At 40.0% G+C, this 21,467-nt stretch overlaps 1 protein-coding gene across 2 annotated transcripts in view; it reads left to right on the forward strand.

The window, feature by feature from the left end:
- Positions 1 to 21,467, forward strand: part of CNTN3 (contactin 3) — a 251,644-nt gene that overhangs the window by 220,744 nt on the left and 9,433 nt on the right. For both annotated transcript variants that reach the window (XM_030570435.1, XM_030570436.1), the window contains exons 12-18: positions 10,627 to 10,744; positions 12,030 to 12,188; positions 12,287 to 12,436; positions 13,873 to 13,943; positions 14,967 to 15,201; positions 15,404 to 15,519; positions 18,891 to 19,077. In XM_030570435.1, coding sequence (XP_030426295.1) covers positions 10,627 to 10,744; positions 12,030 to 12,188; positions 12,287 to 12,436; positions 13,873 to 13,943; positions 14,967 to 15,201; positions 15,404 to 15,519; positions 18,891 to 19,077 — 1,036 coding nt within the window. The remainder of the gene's footprint in view (positions 1 to 10,626; positions 10,745 to 12,029; positions 12,189 to 12,286; positions 12,437 to 13,872; positions 13,944 to 14,966; positions 15,202 to 15,403; positions 15,520 to 18,890; positions 19,078 to 21,467) is intronic.

A 21,467-nucleotide genomic window follows, 5' to 3' on the forward strand; every position in this document is an offset into this window, starting at 1 on the left:
GGAAACAGGAGCCTTGTCATTAATGTTTGAACAAGGTGGGGTATTCGTGCTCTGCTAACTGGATACTACAGAAGTTAACCACAAGACAAACTAAAATACCTCAGGGGCCCAATCCAGCTCTCACTGAATTCAATGGACAGACTTCAGAGGGAGTTGGATAGGGCCCTTAGTGAGCAAATGAGTCCGTATACTGATTTATAAAGTGTCTGATGGCATATTCATTCACTTGGCTTTCATATTCCCCAATAATAACAGGGGATTTCAACTGGGAACTGGGATTTCAGCTGGGAACACGTCACCTCAGAATGATATGCAGAGATAAAATTTCTAGACAACATTAATGACTGCCTCTTGAAGCAGCTAATCCTGGAGAGGCAATTTTTTTATTTAATCCTAAGTGGTACATAGGATCTGGTCTAGCTGAACTGCTCAGTAATAGGGCCCATAATGAAATGAAATTGAACATCCTTGTAGGGGTTCAGATACCAAGGAAACCGACTCTGGTAGCATTTAATTTCAGAAATGTGGGTGACACAAAAACAAGGAGGCTAGTTAAATGGACATTACAAGTAACAGTCATAGGAGTGAAATGTTTGCAGGCTGCATGGAAATTTTTAAAAAACACCATAATAGAGGCTCAAACTCTGCATAGCTCAAATAAAAAAAAAGTAAGCTTACCAAAAATATGCCACCATGGCTTAGAATATAAGAACAGCCATACCGGGTCAGACCAAAGGTCCATCTAGCCCAGTATCTGTCTACTGACAGTGGCTAATGCCAGGTGCCCCAGAGGGAGTGAACCTAACAGATAGTGATCAAGTGAACTCTCTCCTGCCATCCATCTCCATCCTCTGACAAACAGAGGCTAGGGACACCATTCCTTACCCATTCTGGCTAATAGCCATTTATGGACTTAACAACCATGAATGTATCCAGTTCTCTTTTAAACGCTGTTATAGTCCTAGCCTTCACAACCTTCTCAGGCAAGGAGTTTCACAAGTTGACTGTGCGCTGCGTGAAGAAGAACTTCCTTATATTTGTTTTAAACCTGCTGCATATTAATTTCATTTGGTGACCCCTAGTTCTTATATTGTGGGAACAAGTAAATAACTTTTCCTTATCCACTTTTTCCACATCACCCATTATTTTATATACCTCTATCATATCCCCCATTAGTCTCCTCTTTTCCAAGCTGAACAGAGTAAAAGAGGCAGTTACAGACAAAAAGACATCTCTTAAAAATTGGAAGTCAGATCCTACTGAGGAAAACAGAAAGGAACATAAAGTCTGGTAAGTCAAGTGTAAAAGGGATAATTAGACAGGCCAAAAAAAAATTTGAAGAGCAACTAGCAAAAGACACAAAAACAAAAAGGAATTTTTTAAAGTACATCAGAAGCAGGAAGCCTGCCAAACAATCAGTGGGGCTACTGGACAATCAAGGTGATCAAGGTACTAAAGGAGTACTCAAGGAAGACAAGGCCTTTGTGGAAAAGCTAAATGAATTCAGCACAGAGGATGTGAGGGGAGATTCCCACACCTGAGCTATTCTTTTTAGATGACAAATCTAAGGAACTGGCCTTGATTGAGGTGTCATAGAGGAGGGTTTGGAACAAATTGATAAATTAAGCAGTAATATGTCACCAGGACTAGCTGGTATTCACCCAACAGTTCTGAAATTGCAAAACTACTAACTGTGGTATGTAAACTGTCACTGAAATCAGCCTCTGTACCAGATGACTGGAGGATAGCTAATGTAACACTGAGCTTAAAAAGCCTCCAGAGGCAATCCTGGCAATTGAGGCCACTAAGCTTAACTTCAGTACCATGCAACTTGATTGAAAGTATAGTAAAGAACAGAATTATCAGACACATTAACACAATATGTTGAGAAAGAGTCAACGTCGCCTTTGTAAAAAGAAATTATGCTTCCCCAGTTCGTTAGAATTCTTTCGGGGGCCAACAAACATATGGACTATGTTGATCCAGTGGATATAGTGTACTTGGACTTTCAGAAAGCCTTTGACAAGGTCCCTCACCGAAGGTTCGTAAGCAAAGTAGGCAGTCATGGAATAAGAGGGAAAGTCCTCTTATGGATTAATAACTGGTTAAAAGACAGGAAACAAAGGGTAGAAATAAATGATCATTTTTTCAGAATGGAGAGAGGTAAATAGCGGTGTCCTCCAGGTATGTGTACTGGAGTCAGTGCTGTTCAGTATGTTCATAAATGATCTGGAAAAAGAGGTAAACAATGAGATGGCAAAGTTTTCAGATGGTACAAAACTACTCAGGATAGTTTATGTGCAAAGTTGAGTGTGAAGTTACCAAGAGATCTCACACAACTGGGTGACTGGAAAACGAAATGGCAGATGAAATTCAGTGTTGATAAATGCAGAGTAATGCACACTGGAAAACATAAGCCCAGCTAAACATACAGAATGATGGGCATAAATTAGCTGTTGCTACTCAAGAAAGATATTGGCGTCATTGTGAATAGTTCTCTGAAAACATCTGTTCAATGTGCAGCAGAAGTCAAAAAAGCTAACAGAATGTCAGGCACCATTAGGAAAGGTTAATATAATAGGACAGTAAATATCATAATGCCATCATATAAATCCATGATACACCCACACCTTGAAAATTGTGTGCCATTCCGGTCGCCCATCTCAAAAAAAGATATATTAGTAATGGAAAAAGTACAGAGAAGCACAACAAAATGTTCTAAGAGTATAGAACACCTTCTGTGCGAGGACAGCTTAAAAAGACTGAGATTCTTCAGTTTAGAAAATATATGACTAAAGGAGTATATGATAGAGAGCTATAAAACCATGAATGGTGTGGAGCAAGTGAATGAGGAAGTATTATTTACTCCTTCACGTGACACAAGAGCGAGGGATAACCCAAGGAAATTAATAGGCAGTAGTTTAAATCAAACATAAGGAAGCACTTCTTCACACAACACATAGTTAACCTGTGGAACTTATTGCTGGGGATGTCGTGAAGGCCAAAATTATAACTGGATTCAAAAAAGTATTAGATAAGTTCATGGAAGATAGGTCCATCAGTGCCATTGGGTCAGCGATGCAACCCCATGCTCTGGATGTCCCTAAATCTCTGACTGCCAGAATCTGGGACTGGATCATAGAGGAATGATCATTCAATAAGTTTCCCTGTTCTGTTCATTCCCTCTGAAAGATCTGGCACCAGCCACTGTTGGAAGAGAGGATTCTGGGCTAGATGGACATTGGCATGACCCTGTGTGGCTATTCATATGTTCTTATTCACTGTATAAAAAAATAGCTAGAAACCCCAATTTTGGTGGTGGCTGGCAGTGACTGTGGCAAATGCAAAGTAACTTTTCAACTGATGTTTTCTCTTTGAGATGAGCAATGATGTAATAATATAGTGGGAGTTCCTGGAACATTCTTGAGGGAAGTGGCATGCCTTCTATCTTTGACATATAGCAGCTCTTAGAAATGTTATGGTAGCACCTGTTATGCAACATACAGCTCTTCCATATGGACCCCAAAAATGCCAGGATATAACATTGTTTTACATCTTTTTTTGTTAGAAAGATGAGTCATAGGAGCAGCACGGGAAATCAAGCTGTTTTTGAAATTGTGAACAGATTGCCTGTAAACTGCTTCAGATATCATGTGTTCAGACAGTCCAGCAGCAGTTGAAATTGTCTTCCAGCCAACAAAATGAAATGGAAGGATGGATTTAGTTTGTTTTCAGTCCAATTCCATCCAGGAGCAGTAAGAACAGATGCACACTTGTAGACACACACGGAGCAAAGCTGCAGCATGGATTCCCTTTTAACACTGACCATGTTGGTTCACTCCACGCTGGCCTTAGCTTGTAAGTTTTGTGGAGCACAATGCCCTAACAGGTGCTCATATAGGATATGTCTACACTACGGGATTATTCTGATTTTACAGAAACTGGTTTTTTAAAACAGATTGTATAAAGTCGAGTGCACACAGCCACACTAAGCACATTAATTCGGCGGTGTGCATCTGTGTACCGAGGCTAGCGGCGATTTCCGGAGCGTTGCACTGTGGGTAGCTATCCCGTAGCTATCCCATAGTTCCCGCAGTCTCCGCCGCCTACTGGAATTCTGGTTTGAGATCCCAATGCATGATGGGGCAAAAACAGTGTCGCAGGTGTTTCTAGGTAAATGTTGTCACTCAATCCTTCGTGAAAGCAACGGCAGACAATCATTTCGCGCCCTTTTTCTCTGGATTGCACTGGCAGACACCACAGCATGGCAACCACGGAGTCTGTTTTGCCTTTTGTCACTGTCACCGTATGTGTACTGGATGCTGCTGACAGACACAGTACTGCAGTGCTACACAGCAGCATTCATTTGCCTTTCCAAGGTAGCAGAGACAGTTACCATCCCTATTGCACCGTCTGCCATTGTAAATTGGCAATGAGATGATGGTTATCAGTCATTTTGCACCATTTGCAGTTGGAAATTGGCGACGATGGTTATCAATCCTTTTGTACCGTCTGCTGCTGTCATGGGTGCTCCCAGCTGGCCTCGCTGAGGTCGGCCAGGGGCACATGGACAAAAATGGGAATGACTCCCCAGGTCATTCCCTTCTTTATGTTTTGTCTAAAAATAGAGTCAGTCCTGCCTAGAATATGGGGTAAGTGTACTAGAGAGCCAGAGAGCACAGCCGCGCCGGGTCAGAGCCCCAGAGATCCCGCAGAAATGATGTGCTGCATGCCATTCTAGGGGGGGCCCCTGCAACAACCCCACCCGTTGCTTCCCTCCTCCCCCAACCCTCCTGGGCTACCGTGGCAGCATCCCCTCATTTGTGTGATGAAGTAATAAAGAATGCAAGAATAAGAAACACTGAGTTTTTAGTGAGATAAAATGAGGGGGAGGCAGCCTCCAGCTGCTATGATAGTCCAGGCAGGACATTAAAGGTAAAAGGTGCGGGGGGGAGAGGAGCACAGCCTCCCACTGTTATGATAGTCCAGGGAGTGCAGAATCTTCTTTATACATGAAAGGGGGGGAGGGGCTGATGGAGCTCAGCCTCCAGCTGCTATGATGAGGACGGTTACCAAGCCTTTTGTACCATCTGCTGGGAGTGATCGGGAGTCATTCCCATTTTTACCCAGGCACCCCCAGCGACCTCAGCGAGGCCAGCCAGGAGCACTCACGGGCTGATGATGACGATGGATAGCAGTCATATTGTACCATCTGCCACTGGGAAGGGGATGCTGGTGTTCAGTGCTGCAGCACCCCGTCCACCAGCAGCATGCAGTAGCCATAGGGTGACATTGAAAAAAGGCGAGAAACGATTTTTTCCCCTTTTCTTTCGGGGGAGGGGGAGAAGAGTGTAAATTGACGACATACACCCTGAAACACCTGGGAAAATGTTTTTGACCCTTCAGGCATTGGGAGCTCAGCCAAGAATGCAAATGCTTTTCGGAGACTGCGGGGACTGTAGGATAGCTGGAGTCCTCAGTACTCCCTCCCTCTCTCCATGAGCGTCCATTTGATTCTTTGGCTTTCCATTACACTTGTCACGCAGCACTGTGCTGCGTCGCTGCTGTGGCCTCTGTCTATCATAGCCTGGAGACTTTTTCAAATGCTTTGTCATTTCGTCTTCTGTAACAGAGCTCTGATAGAACAGATTTGTCTCCCCATATAGCGATCAGATCCAGTATCTCCCGTGTGGTCCATGCAGGGTTAATTTGGTTTAATGCTGCTAAATTCGGTTTAAACTCGTAGTGTAGACCAGGACATAGTATGGGCTGCCAGTTTGTATTGCATAGGTTAGGGTAGAATGCAGTGGGGAAGGTGACCTTCCTATCACCTTAACTTGTCCACACTAGCAAAGATTTAATTGTGCTGGCCAGAGATGCCAATGAAACTTACTCTGTTGCAAGCTCTCTAATGATTAGTGACAGTAGAGAGCACCAGCTATGTCGCAGCAGTGTTGGCCAAGTATTTTCAAGGTATCCCAGAATGATTTATGTGAAACTTCAGGACTTTGATAGCAGCATATTATTTGGGATGTAATGTATGAACAATACTGGAACTTATTCTACAGAACTCTATTGTTTACTGCAACTGAAAAGGGGATTTGGTTTAGCCCATTCTAACTTGTCATCCAAGGAGCAGTCAGACTTTTATATAAAGTAACAATATTTTGTTTGACAATCCTCTGGGTAAATTTATGTGTAGAAGGCTTAATACAAGATTAGTTTGTGCTGATAAATTTCAGTGTTGAGAATATGTGCTGAATGCGCACTTCCCATCAGGTAGTTTCTGTACTCCAGGTTGCCTTTGAATTGCTCGGTCTCATCTTATGTTTAATCTGCTATTGGTGATGTGATTACAGCACATGTAGAGATATAAGAATTAGCTTTAATCTAGCTAGCTCAAGTACCAGTAGCAGTGAAGTCACGGCAGCATTCACTTCAGTGATAGCCACCTAAGTACATCTGCAGGATCTCAGGTGGGCTTATAAGCCCATGTTGAAGCCTCATGTTGCCGTCATTTCACTGCTATTGATTCCCAAGCTGACTAGGTTAAAGCTACCTTGGATATGTCTACACATATTGCAGTCATGTGTCCCAATTTGCAGTGTAGACATACCTTCAGTATATTGTGGGGTATTGCAGCCAATGTTAGCATTGTCTTGTAAATTCTTTTCCTGTAATTATTTACATCTACATTATATTCATGAACATAACATTACATTTATTTATTCCTGTATAGTAAGGAGAGCTGTTAAAAAATGCTTTTAGGTTGCATTACACAAAGAGGTTATGGGTGGTATTAGTAGGACCAGCACTTAAAAAAATCAAAACTAAAGGCTTGATTTTGCTCTCATTCAAGTCAGCAGTGAAATTTCTTTTCACTTGAATGAAGCAAGAATAATTCCTGAGACACAAGCTGGTAACAATATTGCAAGTTTATGTAAAATTTATTTTAGAGTCTTGTATTTTAATAATGGGCAGTCTCTCTGGAAACAAATGATCCTTGAAATATTAGGGTCAAAATGCATAAAACAAACACCCCAAAGAGTTTCAATGTTTATTCATTCAGATTGCAGTCTCAAAGAAACTCTTGGCAAAGAGTGCCCACGTACATTTCTGAGTGACTTTGGCATACATTTGTAAGTGCAGTAAGGGTTATAAAACAACAATCATCCAAAGCAGTGGCACTTCTCCTTTCTCCCATACATTGTTAAATCATCAGCCACATGACCAATAGAACTGAAAGGTCCCACCAGACAGGAACCTCACCCTGAGATGCATCACTCCTCTGCCTGACTTGAAAGCATGCTTGGAAGGTCAACACATTTTAGTAAACAAGAAGAAAAGTTCTCAAGTCTTCCAGGATGTTTCTGTTCCAAAAGGGGGCATATCTTCTTTCTGTGGAAGGGCAACTAATTCAGAATAAAAGTCACTCTGGGGAGGAAGCTAGTCACCAAATGGGAGGAAAAGGTGATGTATTAAAAAAACTGCATGGCTATTGAGAAGTGGAGAACATTTACTGAGGAGTTTTACTCTTGCAACATAAAACACTGAATTCTCACCAGTGCACTCTTAAACTTAGACATCCTAAAAATGCTCTGTCCATGAGTAGTCTCCCATTAAAGATGCAGGTAGGGCAAAGTGGACTGCTGTAGCAGTCTATTCTCCTATGACCTCAGTCCTGGAGGGACCTAAACAGCTCTCCACAAGATGTGTTCAGCACCCTTTCTTCCCACTGAAGTCAATGGGAAATGAGGGTGTGGAATACCTCTCAGGATCAGCTCTAAATGTGGAAAGTTCATAGAAATGTAGGATTGGAAAGGACCTCAAAACGTAATCTAGTCCACCCCCTGAGCTTAGGAAGATTAAGTATACATAAACCATCCCGTTCTTAAACTCCACTGATGGGGATTCCATAACCTCCCTAAGCAACCTGTTTCAGTGCATAACTATTCTTATAGTCCGAAAAATGTTCTTAATATCTAACCTAAATCTCCCTTGCTGTAAAGTAGCAACCTTTTGTGTATTTGAAGACTATTCTGTCCCCGCTCAGTCTTCTTTTCTGTAAACTAAATGTATCTATTTTCAGCCTTTCCTTACAGGTCATGTTTTCTATAGCATTGATATTTATAATGGCCTAATTGGTCTGTGTGTTTTTCTTAAATGTTCTAGCCATTCAGAACTACTTTACTACTCTTTTCTGGCTGGATTGTTTCTGTCTGAGGCTTGGTTGACGTCAATAATAATAATAATAAATTAATTAATTAATGTATCTATTTCATTGGTATTAGAGGCTTCAGCCAAGATTCATGCAAACCCCCAGTCAAGCAGTCCCTCTCTAAAGAGCTTACAGTCTAAGTACACAAGACAAAAGATGAGAGGAGAAACAGAAGCACAGTCAAGTGAATGACTTGCCCGAAGTCACTCAGATCAGTAGCAGCACCATGATTAGGACTCCCAGTCCAGTGTCCTGTCCTGTAGACTACATGATCTCTCTAGACAATGCTCCCTCTCCTGTAATAACCCTTGAATAGAGGTTCTCAAGTAGTGAACCTTTCTACCAACTAAATGATCCATAGATGGCCAGTTTAAAATTCTTCTGCAAGTGGCAGGATTTCCAGGCTATAGTCAGGTTGAGTCAGGTGTTCTGATTTTGGCTACCCATGAGTGTAACTCCAGCATAGTTCCTTTGGAGTCAGTTTGACCCCAGATTTATCCCAGCATAACTGAGTTTAGAAACTGACTTACAGACTCATCTCCAGGGAAGATGAGATATGAAATCCCTTATAAGGAGTTACTCAGCAGCAAGAAAGAGGGGATATCCCTTTTTCTGAAGAATCTTCCTCTGTGGCTGTACAAAGGGAAAGAGTGTATCCAATGCAGGATCAAACCCTGAAGCAGTTCTGCAGAAATAAATGTTAAGTTGCAAACCTAACACTTCCCAGTGCATTTTGAAATTACAGCTATCAGTCAATCAATGTAAAGCAAGTGCATACAGTGCAGTCTGAGGAAAGAAGAATGCACTGTGGATGAAATGCTCAGTTAAAAACCAAAAATAACACCAAGGGAATCTTAAAATAGTGTGAATTCAGCCAAAAAGTTACAAATGTACAACTCCTTTAAAAAAAAGATATTTATGTGACATTAAATACGGAACACCTACCATGGAAAGTCTGCAGAAGGAAAAAAATTAGTTTTGTGATTCCCACCTACAATTTTATCTCATGTAAGGACACAACAGTTTGAGGGGGTGGAGCAAAATTGACTCTCTAAAACCAATCTAATCTTGCCATTGTCACATTCTATTTTACTCACGCACCTACAGAAGAAGCTGAATTTTCTCATACCAATTACCCATGGCTACCTTTTCTAAAAGTCTGTTATATCTGGACTAAACTAGGAGTCTGCTTAAGAGTGTACCCTTCTATTTAGAATGCAAACTCCACAAGGGACTAATAAGAGGTCCTTTGAGTCAGGCAACTACATTAATGTATTATAGGAGATGAGATTAGTGCATCACAAGTAAAATCATAGTTGTAACTGAGCAGGGCTGTGACAGTGAAGTTGCAGAGGGCTTACTGTGCTGCTGCAGGGCTCATGACACTCAATCCTTGCAGGTGCAAAGGGCGAGGAAGGGGACTCTAGGCTCCTGGCTGGGCAGGACTGCAAGAAGAAGGAGGAGCCTCTGGTTGCAGGGAAGGGCATCTCACTGCTCAATGGCTCCTATCTTCTCAGTTGTCTGAACTCACAATTATCCAGAAAAAATCAGTGTCCCCCCTGCTATTCGGACAATCAGCAGTATGCTTTATACCAAAACCCCCTGCATTGTGCATACTCACTACCTAATGGAGACCACCAGATGTATCAGAAGAAAAGATGGAAGGGAAAGTAAGTGGAGAACCACTGTAAGTGGATGACATTGAAGTTTACACAATCCTGTCATCCTGATGTCCCAACTAAGGATTGAGCATACACTTCCATTCTACACCTTGACCTTACAACCCTACAATTCCAGGACCGGAGTTGATTTAAGTTTGTCCGTTTTTGCATATATGTCATTCCAATGAACCTAATTGGCATTCTGATTGCTAACATAAGCTATTTGGTCAAGAAATTCTTTAATATTTCCAACACATTAATGCAGTTAACCTTATGCGTACATATTCCAGAAATCCCCTAGAAATCTGTTATTTCCAGCATAAACAGATCTTTTGTGGATTACTTGTTTATCACAAGATACATATTGCTAAATCGTATAACCCTAGGCCAAGAACTGTAGGCTAACTAACTAGGCCTCATGCTTTTGCAGAGCCTGTAACAAATATTTTTATAAATTTTATGTTTCCCCCTATTTACATTACAGCTTTGCTTGCTTTCCTTATTGGCATTTTTAACTTTTCTTAACATATAAATTAGATAAGCTCGTTAGATACAGACCTACCAAAATCAGTTCAAGAGGTCAGAGGTCTACAGAAGTATATTATTTATAACATGAAGTGAGCACATTTTCTCCTCCTTACAGAACAGCTGTACTTTGCGAACATTGGACATTTTGGACTGCTTGCTTATTAGTTAATAGAACGTGAACTTTGCATTAAATATAAAACGACTTTATGTATTCAACAGAGTGCATCAGGAGATTTAATGATTAGAAACATCCAGCTGAAACACAGTGGAAAATATGTTTGCATGGTAAAGACAGAAGTGGATAGTGTATCATCGGCAGCAGATCTGATAGTACGAGGTAAACTTTTTGGCTATTTTGCTGATCTTATTTTCTAATGACTTTCCTAGCTGACATTGTGAAACATAGGAGGGGCTAGATTGTGACTTGAACTATACACACATATAAGTGAGGAATGGAGAGTATGAATACTCTTCCCCACCCCACCCCTGACCCGCCATGTGCATGCGCACACAGCCCTGCTTGGACCCTGCACGTCCACTTACGCTGTCCTTGGAATTGGGAGGAGCAGACAATGGGAGGAGTACTGGCTTTACACCTGTTCTCATGGCTAGCTGAACTAGTGAGGGAGGGCAGGAGTGTAGAAACTTGATGCTAATAGAAATGCAGTTGTGAATGACCTCCACCAAAGGAGCAAATAGGCAATTGTGGCCTACTCATACACCTGCCACTCCTCAGGCTTTGTCTTCAAGACACAATTTAGTCCAAATTATGGAATCTGATGGTATTTATCTTAACTCAAGATTTATTTTAGCTATTAGAGATTAAACTGTAGCACCAAATAACTCTAGTTATTGATTAGCTAGCTGAACGTATTGCTAATACAGCGACAAAAATTCCAAAATCTACATTCATTCAATGTATTTTAAAATGCCCTTGACATTTTACAGTGGTGGCTGAACTGTTGAGCATTTCATCACTACCACCACCTTCTGGGGCAAGGCCAGTTTTCAGCTTCTGTTTGTGCAGCGCCAGCGCAAGGGGTTACTGGTCCATGACTAGGGCTCCGAAGTGCTACCACCATAATAATAATAATAATTTCCTCTCCTGTTGTGTGTGAGGCAAAAGCAGCATCTTTTACAGGGTCTCACAGAATCAGGATTTTCCAGCATGCCGCAGGAAGCTTGGCTGAGTGAATTGCTGTCCAGGGTGCTGATCTGATGTGCTGAAAAAGTACTGCAGTGCATCATACAGAAAACAGCTTTAGATAACAAATTGGAGGACTACCGAACTGTATTAGTAAATTAAAGGAGGACATCAAAGACTAAAGAAAAAGGCATTTCATTTGGAAAGGTAGAGGAATCTTGCTGAACAGAGGTCCCTGAAAGAACCTATCATCTGTGTTATAGTTTTGGAATTACCATTTCAGAACTTGGTTTGCACAGCTATAAAATACCAGACAGAAGTTAAGGAAATGTGAAAACTGGTATTTTTACTGCAAGCTAAATTGTTTTATTCCCCCCACAGTGCTGGTAAAATAAGAATAAGTTGGGGCTGTATTTGTGGGTTTTGCTACCTTCACAACATACCACCAACATCTCAGTCTGCTTTCTGATTGTATTAGGCTCCCCTGGCCCTCCTGAACACGTGAAAGTGGATGAAATAACGGATACCACAGCTCAGCTCTCTTGGCAAGAAGGCGCAGATAATCACAGCCCAGTCACTACTTACGCTATTCAGGCGAGAACACCGTTTTCAGTGGGTTGGCAGAGAGTCACAACAGGTAAAACAAGAAACCTTGTTATAGTGTCTATATCCATTTGAAATGGTTATTTAAGGGGAGGGGGAAAGTTCCTAATGCCCCACAATTTTATTGAATAGTTCCTGATGTCATCGATGGAAACACTTACATGGCCACAGTAGTGGATTTAAATCCTTGGGTTGAATATGAATTTCGTGTCGTTGCCAATAACAAAATCGGAGGTGGAGAACCTAGTTTACCCTCAGAAAAAGTAAGAACTGAAGAGGCAGGTTAGTGGTTTTTTCTATTCGTTTGTTTATAATTAAAATGCCATGGCTACAAAACAGCATTCAGACCTATGAAAAGGATCATACCAATTTTGAACTACAGTCCAATATAAAGGCACAGAAATAATTTGTTTGTGATTTTTCCATGCAGCTAGATGAGTGACCTTGTTCTACTGCTATCATCAACAAAACATCCCAATACATGCTACAGCATGCTGAGATCTCATTGTGTTCAGTCAGCTATTTAGAGGCTACAGATTTCAATGGATGTAGAGGGGATTTCTTTATTTCATTAAACAAAGGAGTACAACAGTGCAAGTTTAAACATGGGATTGCTTCAAATTTGCACTCAGTTCATCCAGAAGAAAGTATCATTTGTACTAGACAGTAACGTTGTTTTCATAGCACAGCATGGGAACGCTGCCTTCCTCACACATTTAATGTTCTGCCATTAGTGCTATTGAACACTCATCGGTGATGGATAACGAAGCACAAACTCTGGTGCTTACATGCTAAGATAAGGAAAACCAATTTTAATCACTACAGGATGGAATTACGAGAGAAGGTCACTGAATAGTTGCATTTTCTCTGAAGCACTGAAGTATTAAAGGAGTCTTTAAAAAAAAACAAAGCAAAGCACAGGACTAGAAAATTACTCTATCCAACAAGCCCTGTTTTTAATGCTTGAGAAACACAAGGGGACTTTAGTATAAGTGAAGATTGGGATTTTCTTTGCAGTCAGCATCGTAAAAGTTTATAGAGTATACAAAGAGTTGGAGCATAAAGTATGCATGTGTGGTTATCTAACAGTAATATTTTTCTGCTCAGGACACGGGAGGGGATTATTCAATAATCATCATTCTCATTAAAATCTAATGCTGTCATGCTGGCAAGGTTACTGCTAATTTGTTTATTCTGAGGTTAGGTATAGGTTGTCATTTTTTTTTTCATTCATAGATTAAGTTAGTTTGGTTTTGCCACTTTTGCTTTTCTTCTTCTCTTTTGATCTTGGTGCACCTGGTACATATAAGATGTGTCCCAAGAGAATATATTGAAGAATTCCAATAAGATGGTAGTTACACTGAGTAAGAGCATTGCATAAGTGATCTGTGTAGTGTACCGAGCATGACAGCTTGCAGCATGTCTCAAGTTGTTCAGGGGCTCTTAAATTTTAAACCAATGTGCAATCCTGCAAATCAGTGAGTTCCTTCTGTAAGTTCTGTGCCAAGCACAGCAAGTGCACAAGCAAAATGAGTGCAGGAAGTGCTTGGTGCTTCCAAGGATTGGGCCCACACAACAGCATAGAAACAACTGCCCTGTTTTGAGCAACAAATTGAGTAAAACTTTGAGTTCCTTTCAAAGCATAGATTAGTCTCATACAGTCATCGGTTTAGTATGTGTCTATATGTTTATCTAAACTATGTGTTTCTTCTTCACAGTTCCTGAAATACCCCCATCTGAAGTAAGTGGAGGAGGAGGCAGCAGGTCTGAACTGGTCATAACATGGGATGTAAGTTTTCTGACAAGAGATATTCTTCCAAGAATAACTCCTTTTTCATTCAAATTCCCACCCAGAGATCAAAACCCTTGCATTCAGCAGCATCTCATCTAGGACATATGAGTGTGCTAACATTCTATAATGTTGGCTATGCGTATTTCCCTCCCGCTTTCACTTCCATTAGTTACTGTCCTAGAACAGAATCAACAGAAAATACAGTTAACATTCCTGAGATTGCTTCTGGCTTAGCACAAATATTAAGAGAAGTGTAGAAACATTGTTGAAGAGTCAAGCAGAAGAATTATGCCTCTAATTTTGTCCACTCCCAGTGGCACTCTGGAGCTTCTCCTTGATTCTGCTAGTCTTGGACTATCCAGGCTGGCACATAAGAGTAAGGAAGACAGTTGAGTAACACTTTATATTAAGGGTTTCATTTGTAAATTGTTTATTAAAGGTTAATAAATGTTGTATGTTACATTCGTGTTACATTACATCCCTAGCCTCAGTTTGTCAGAGGATGGAGATGGATGGCAGAAGAGAGATCACTTTTTCATTACCTATTAGATTCACTCCCTCTGGGACACCTGGCATTGGTCTCTGTCTGTTGACAAGATACTGGGCTGGATAGGCTTTTGGTCTGACCCAGTATGGCCATGCTTATGTTCTTATAAGTACTATGTGTTATAGATAGTTGTCACTTCAGTAAGTGTTAAATAGTTATAACCTACAGTAGTAAGCAATTTGGTGTCCTGGTGAAATTATTAACTTTTCATACAAATATCAATTAATAACTTTTTAAATCCTTTATAAACAATTTAGAAATGGAACCTTAATATAAAATGTGATGAACATTTTTAAAAATATTTACTCAGTGTCTATCAATCCAGTTTACTTAGTGAAAAACAAGCAACATTCCTAACAATTTATTCTGTTTTTAAAGGCAATCTTACAGTACAAATCGTGAGGTAGCCTCGGGGGAGCACACTTTATTATACCGTACGTAACCTGTGAACTTGTATCCTTGTTTTTGCACAGCCTGTTCCTGAAGAATTACAAAATGGTGAAGGATTTGGATATGTTGTTGCTTTCCGACCTCTCGGTGTTACGACATGGATACAGACTGTAGTCACATCTCCTGATACACCAAGATATGTCTTCAGAAATGAAAGCATCCTGTCATTTTCACCGTATGAAGTCAAAGTTGGTGTATACAATAATAAAGGAGAAGGGCCATTTAGCCCAGTAACCACAGTGTTTTCTGCTGAAGAGGGTACGTGTTTGAATCATCTCTTGAATGGTTTTCTTAATGACTGTTTGATATGATAATATTACAACTGCTGAATGAATATTTGCTTAGCAGATTCACTGAGGCCATTTTCAATTAAAAGCCATGCTGACATTTTTATTTTCCTCTTTACTATTTACCATTCCTGTTTACTATTGTTCTCTTATGTTTTTATTTCCAAATACAGAGCCTACCATAGCACCTTCTGGTGTTGCTGCAAAAAGCTTGTCATCTTCAGTAATTGAAGTTTCCTGGAATGCCATTCCTTGGAAAATGAGTAGTGGACAGTTATTAGGTTATGAGGTAAACCCCTTTAACTATGCACCCTCCAGTAGGTAGCATGACCATAATTATGTTTTATTTCCTAATCATTTATTTGTGAGTTAGCAGTCATGTAGTATGTTCAAATAATAATAAGAACATAGCAGTAGGAACATATTACCGACCAGCTGACCGGGATGGTGATTGTGGAATGCTCAGGAAGATTAGATAGGGTCTTAAAATAGAAAACCTAATAATAATGGGTGGGATTTCAGCTATATGGACTAGGTACATGTCACCTCAGGATGGGATGCAGACATAAATTTTCTAGACACCATTAATGACTAATACTTGGAGCAGCTAGTCCTGGAACCCACAAGGGGAATGACAATTCTTGATTTAGTCCTAAGTGGAGCTCAGGATCTGGTCCAAGAGGTGTATATAGCTGAAAAATTTGGTAATAGTGACCATGATGTAATGAAATGTATTATCCCCTGGTGGCAAGAACCAAAGAAACCCATGACAGTAGCATTTAACTTTAGAAAGGGGAACTACACAAAAATGGGGAAGCTAGTTAAATGGAACTTAAAAGGAACAGTCACAAGTGAAATGCCTGCAAGCTGTATGGAACCTTTTTAAAACACACCATAATTGAGGCTCAGATTAAATGTATACCTCAAATTTAAAAAAAAAAGTAAGAGGACCAAAAAAATGCCACCATAGCTAAACAGACTAAAAGAGGCAAAAAACTTAGAGGCAAAAAGAAATAATTTAAAAATTGGAAGTAAGATCCTACTGAGGAAAATAGAGAGGAGCGTAAACCCTTGCAAGTCAGGTGTAAAAGTATAATTACGCAGGCCAAAAGAGAATTTGAAGAGCAACTAGCAAGACTCAAAAACTAATAACAAAAAAAAATTAAGTACATCCAAAGCAGGAAGCCTGCCAAACAAGCGGTGGGGCCACTGGATGATCAAGGTGCTAAAGGAGCGCACAAAGAAGACAAGGCCATTGTGGAGAAGCTAAATTAATTCTTGCATCGGTCATCACTGAGAGGGATGTGAGGGAGATTCCCACACCTGAGCTTATTCTTTTTAGGTGACAAATCTGAGGAACTGGCCCAGATTCAGGTGCTGATAGAGAAGGTTTTTAAAAGTAATAAGTCACCAGGACCAAATGGTATTCAGCCAAGAGTTCTGAAGGAAATCAAATAGAAAATTGCAGATCCACTAACCGTGGTATGTAAATTATCACTGAAATCAGCTTCTGTACCAGATGACTAGAAGATAGCTAATGTGATGTCAATTTTTTAAAAAGGCTGTAGAGGCAATCCTGGCAATTATAGGCCAGTAAACCTAACTTCAATCCCAGGAAAATTGGTTGAAATTATAGTAAAGAACAGAATTATCAGACACATAGGTGAACACAATTTGTTTGAGAAAGCCATGTTGACTCTTCTCCAAGGGAAATCATGCCTCACCCATCTATTAGAATTCTTTGAGGGGGGAAACAAAGATGTGGACATGGATGATCCAGTGGATATAATGTACTTGGACTTACAGAAAGCCTTTGACGCGGTCCCTCAACAAAGGCTCTTAAGCAAAGTAAGTAGTCACGGGATAAGAGGAAATGTCCTCTCATGGTTAAATAGCTGATTAAAAGACAAGAACAAAGGGTTGGAATAAATGGTCAGAATGGAAAGAGGTAAATAGCGGTGTCCTTCAGGGATCTGTAATGAGACCAGTGCTGTTCAGCGTGTTCATAAATGATCTGGAAAAAGGGGTAAACAGTCATGTGGCAAAATTTGAAGATGATATAAAATTATTCTATAATAAAGCAGACTGTGAAGAGCTACAAAGGGATCCCACAAAACTGGGTGACAGGGCAACAAAATGGCAGGTGAAATTCAATGTTGATAAATGCGAAGTAGTGCACATTGGAAAACATAATCCCAACTATGCATACAAAATGATTGTGTCTAAATTAGCACAATAATCAAGAAAGAGATCTTGGCATCACTGTGGATGGTTCTCTGAAAACATCTGCTGAATGTGCAGCAGCAGTCAAAAAAGCTAACAGATTGTTATGAGCTATTAGGAAAGGTTTAGATATTAAGACAGTAAATATCATAATGCCATAACACCCATACCTTCAATACTTCATGCAGTTCTGGTCACCCCATCTCAAATATCATATTTTAGAAATGGAAAAGGTACAGAGAAGGGCAGCAAAAATGGTTAAGGATATGAAACAACTTCCATATGAGGAGAGGATAAGAAGACTGGGGCTATTCAGCTTCGAAAATAAACAACTAAGGGAGTGGAGGGGTCCATCTAGCCCAGTATCCTGTCTTCCAATAGTGGCCAGTGCCAGGTGCCCCAGAGGGAATGAACAGAACAGGTAATCAAGTGATCCATCCCCTGTTGCCCATTCCCAGTTGCTGGCAAACAGAGGCTAGAGACATGGATGTCCAATATATAGGTTCTATATAGTAGAGAATTTTCTTTTCTCTCTCTCTCTCTCTCCCCCTCTGACTAAGCTTGGTGTCTCTTTCCAAATATATTTGAGAACCCACCAGAATGGGTGTGTATTGTATAACGATCCCTGCAATGGTAGTCACGGCTCTATCTCTCTGTCTGCCGCAAGCTGACATTTTTTGAATGACAGCTTTAATTTCAGTGGGAATTGTTTTATAAGATATAGTGTTCTAATTAGTTTAGTGTGTGTTTGTTTGTTACGATACTGCCTAAGGACCAAGAATGGGGCCCCATTGTGATAAGTGTTGTACACACACCAAATAGTAAATAGCCCCTGCCTGGAAATGCTTACGGTCTAAATAGATGAGGCAGACATGGGGTGGGAGAAGGGTTAGAACACACAAACAGTGTGAACAAGATCTTAGCAGCAAACTTCATGTTAGTTCTATTATTTTGGGGGCGGAGGGCCTGGTTAAGAGTGTTTCAGCTACATGGGTAGAAAAGTGAGGGGAGAGGTGACATTGAAGAGAAAGGAAGGTTAGGGAGACAGGACAGGAAGATGAGGATAAGAAGGGCACGTATGGAGGGAAGTTGAGGTGAAGAGGCTGTAAGGGAGGGAGAGGGTTGAAGCAAACAGCCATTCGTCACAGGGCAGAGAATATAATGATGAACTAATGCTTTTCCTCTGTCATCATTTTCATTCATAGTCTCTAACATTTTAGTTTCCTCTTTTCTATAACTACACTAAGAAAGAAATATTAGTATGAAAGGTAAAGCCAGCTAGGCAATAGGGGTGCTATTTTCATAGGATATGCATTATTTCTGAAACTTTAAGGTAATTCTACCATTTTCAAGAGACAAAAAAGCACTTACAGGAATCAGACATAATACTGCGTATGAACATTTTGCTACAAAAACGTTTTATGTTTTGTATCATAGGTCAGGTACTGGAATAATGGTGGAAAAGAAGAATCTTCAAATAGTGTAAAAACTACAGGGAATGAGACATCAGTAAGAATAACAGGCCTGAAGAGCAACTTAGCATATTACACAGCTGTCCGGGCATACAACAGTGCTGGGTCAGGACCCTTTAGCGGCACAGTCAATGCCACCACAAAAAAGACACGTGGGTATCATCAGTCTAAATAAATGAGGGGAGGGCCATCATGGGTTTTCATCACGTGCAGGCAAAAGGGAGAACATGTGCATTATTGGGAATGATGAGAGGAACAAATGAACCAGACTTTCATATAAAATAGAACCCTCACACTTTTTCAAATTCAAGCCCAGAGCCAACACCCACTTCTGTGGATGTTATTCATGATCATGGTTATGCAAAAATCAAACATGCTCATGGACCTGACTAACTGAAAGTCACCACCACTGATTTCCAAACGTTTGTAAATCTGGACTGCTAAATTCTTCTTACTGACAGAGAAGTTTCAAAAGTCAGATTTGATTTTATGATGTTGAAAAACAATCTTCTGCTATATGGAACCAAGTAACTCACTGAATATTTCATGGCTTTATAATATAAGTTCTCTAGAGTCTAACTTTGGAGGTGGACTGCAGTTCATGCAAAACAATCACTCATGTTGACTCTTGTGTTCTCTTGCCCAAAGTACTCACAAGATACCACTTTACTACCAAAACAAGATTTAAGTCCAGAGAACACACACATAACTCAGAAAGGCTTTGATAATATCCACAAATCAGGAAATGTTTTGTGTGTGTTCTGATGTTTAAACACAGTTCAGAATCAATGCCATAAATGTTGAAGCTTTGCTTTTTAACTAACATAAATCCACAAGTAAATCTGAATAAAGGACCAAATATATATTCAGAGACTCTGATATATTTAATAATGCAGGTCCATGAGCAGTCCCATGGCCAATCCCATTATGTGATCCAGTTTATCAGACTCTGGCCCTTGAAGAATAGCCCCAATAAAGTTAACGTCATTATGGATACTCACATGAGTAAGGCAGGCAGGATTTTGCCCATTTGAATTTTAAAAGTGTTCCAAAGAAATACAAAATATTGTTTTGTTAGAATGGTTGCATTATAGTATTGTCGATTTTACTATATCCCAGATTGAAAGGTGTTAAGTAAAAACGCCACTGCCAGTTTAACTATCAATGCACTGAGCCTTCTTGCTCATATTTTTGTATAAATGTAAGTTTTCTTCCAAAGTCCACTGATTACTGCCTGACCCATTCACTGATGCTGCAGTCCTAATTTTGTGACGTGGTATCTTGGAAGAATATATGAGAGACAAAACCACTTGACTGTGGTAGTTATTGAATTAAGGCCTCATGCCATTGACTTCAGTGGGCTGCAGATTTGGCCCTGAATGAATACATCTGGTAAATGGAACAGGCTGATTAAAAAGTTTCTAGCTACACACCAATATTTTGGTAGTGAGTAATGAAAGTAATTAGATTATGGTTCAACAGAAGTATGTGGAAATTTGAAATATTTTTGTATCATTCATATTAAGTGAAACTAAACAGCTTTCTTCACAACTTTAGTACTCATGCAAAGAACTTAAATGTTTCGAGTCTTCTCATCTTCTCTAAGGAAAATTTAATTCAAACATGGCTTTTTCAGAATTGCTCCAGACTTCCACTCATGAAACATTCCTCACCATCTCATCCCTTTCTTTTCATTCTCTACTTTTTTTTTAGTAGAACTGTTTGAAGAATTTGAAATTCAAAAATTTCAGTGAAACATGGACACATTTTTCATTAAAAGTTGTTGAAAATAAATGTCCCTTTCTTCTGTCAGCTCACGTTTTAAGCCTTTTAATTCCCACCAATACCCCATCAGATCTTTTTGAATAATGCCCTTCGTATTGTGCATATGATTATATATGTAACAATTGCACTTTCCACATTTTTCCCTGCAACCCATAAGATATTAGTTAATATTAACCTCTAACATGAAACATACAAGTCACATACCATAGTCATGAATCATGAGCGTTCAACTTCACATCTATATATATAATGGTCAACGTTCTGTTCATAATCAATGCATGATGCCTAGAGCCAATGTTTCTCAACCTTTTCAGGCTGGCAAGTCCTTATTCAATGAAAAAAAAAATTGTGCCCCCCTGCCCTTCATATCTTATAAAATAAGAGTAAAAAAATAGTGTTTCAGTGCTAAGCCGATATAAATGTATGGGGGGGGGTGTTTTGACTTGCATGGGTAAGGGTGTTCAGAGAGGGGGAAAGCAAGATTTTCTTTGCATTAGATTGTTATAAAATTTGCCTCACAGCCCCAGTGATTGCTTCTCATTACACTCACCACAAGGCTGAGGGGTCTGAAAGCACCAGTTGAAAAACACTGCTTAAGGCATACTAAATTGTTTCCATTGCAGGTTCTGTATCAACCATTTTGGAAACAGTGTTTCCCTTGTTAAATATTATGCACATTTTCATATTTCTAAGAGAGTCTCATCACCTTTTTTTTAACCTTGTAAGAGTATCACTGAAGGTGACCTCCTAGCAAAGG

Source organism: Gopherus evgoodei, chromosome 7 (genome assembly GCF_007399415.2).
Source record: "Gopherus evgoodei ecotype Sinaloan lineage chromosome 7, rGopEvg1_v1.p, whole genome shotgun sequence".
NCBI lineage: Eukaryota > Metazoa > Chordata > Testudines > Testudinidae > Gopherus > Gopherus evgoodei.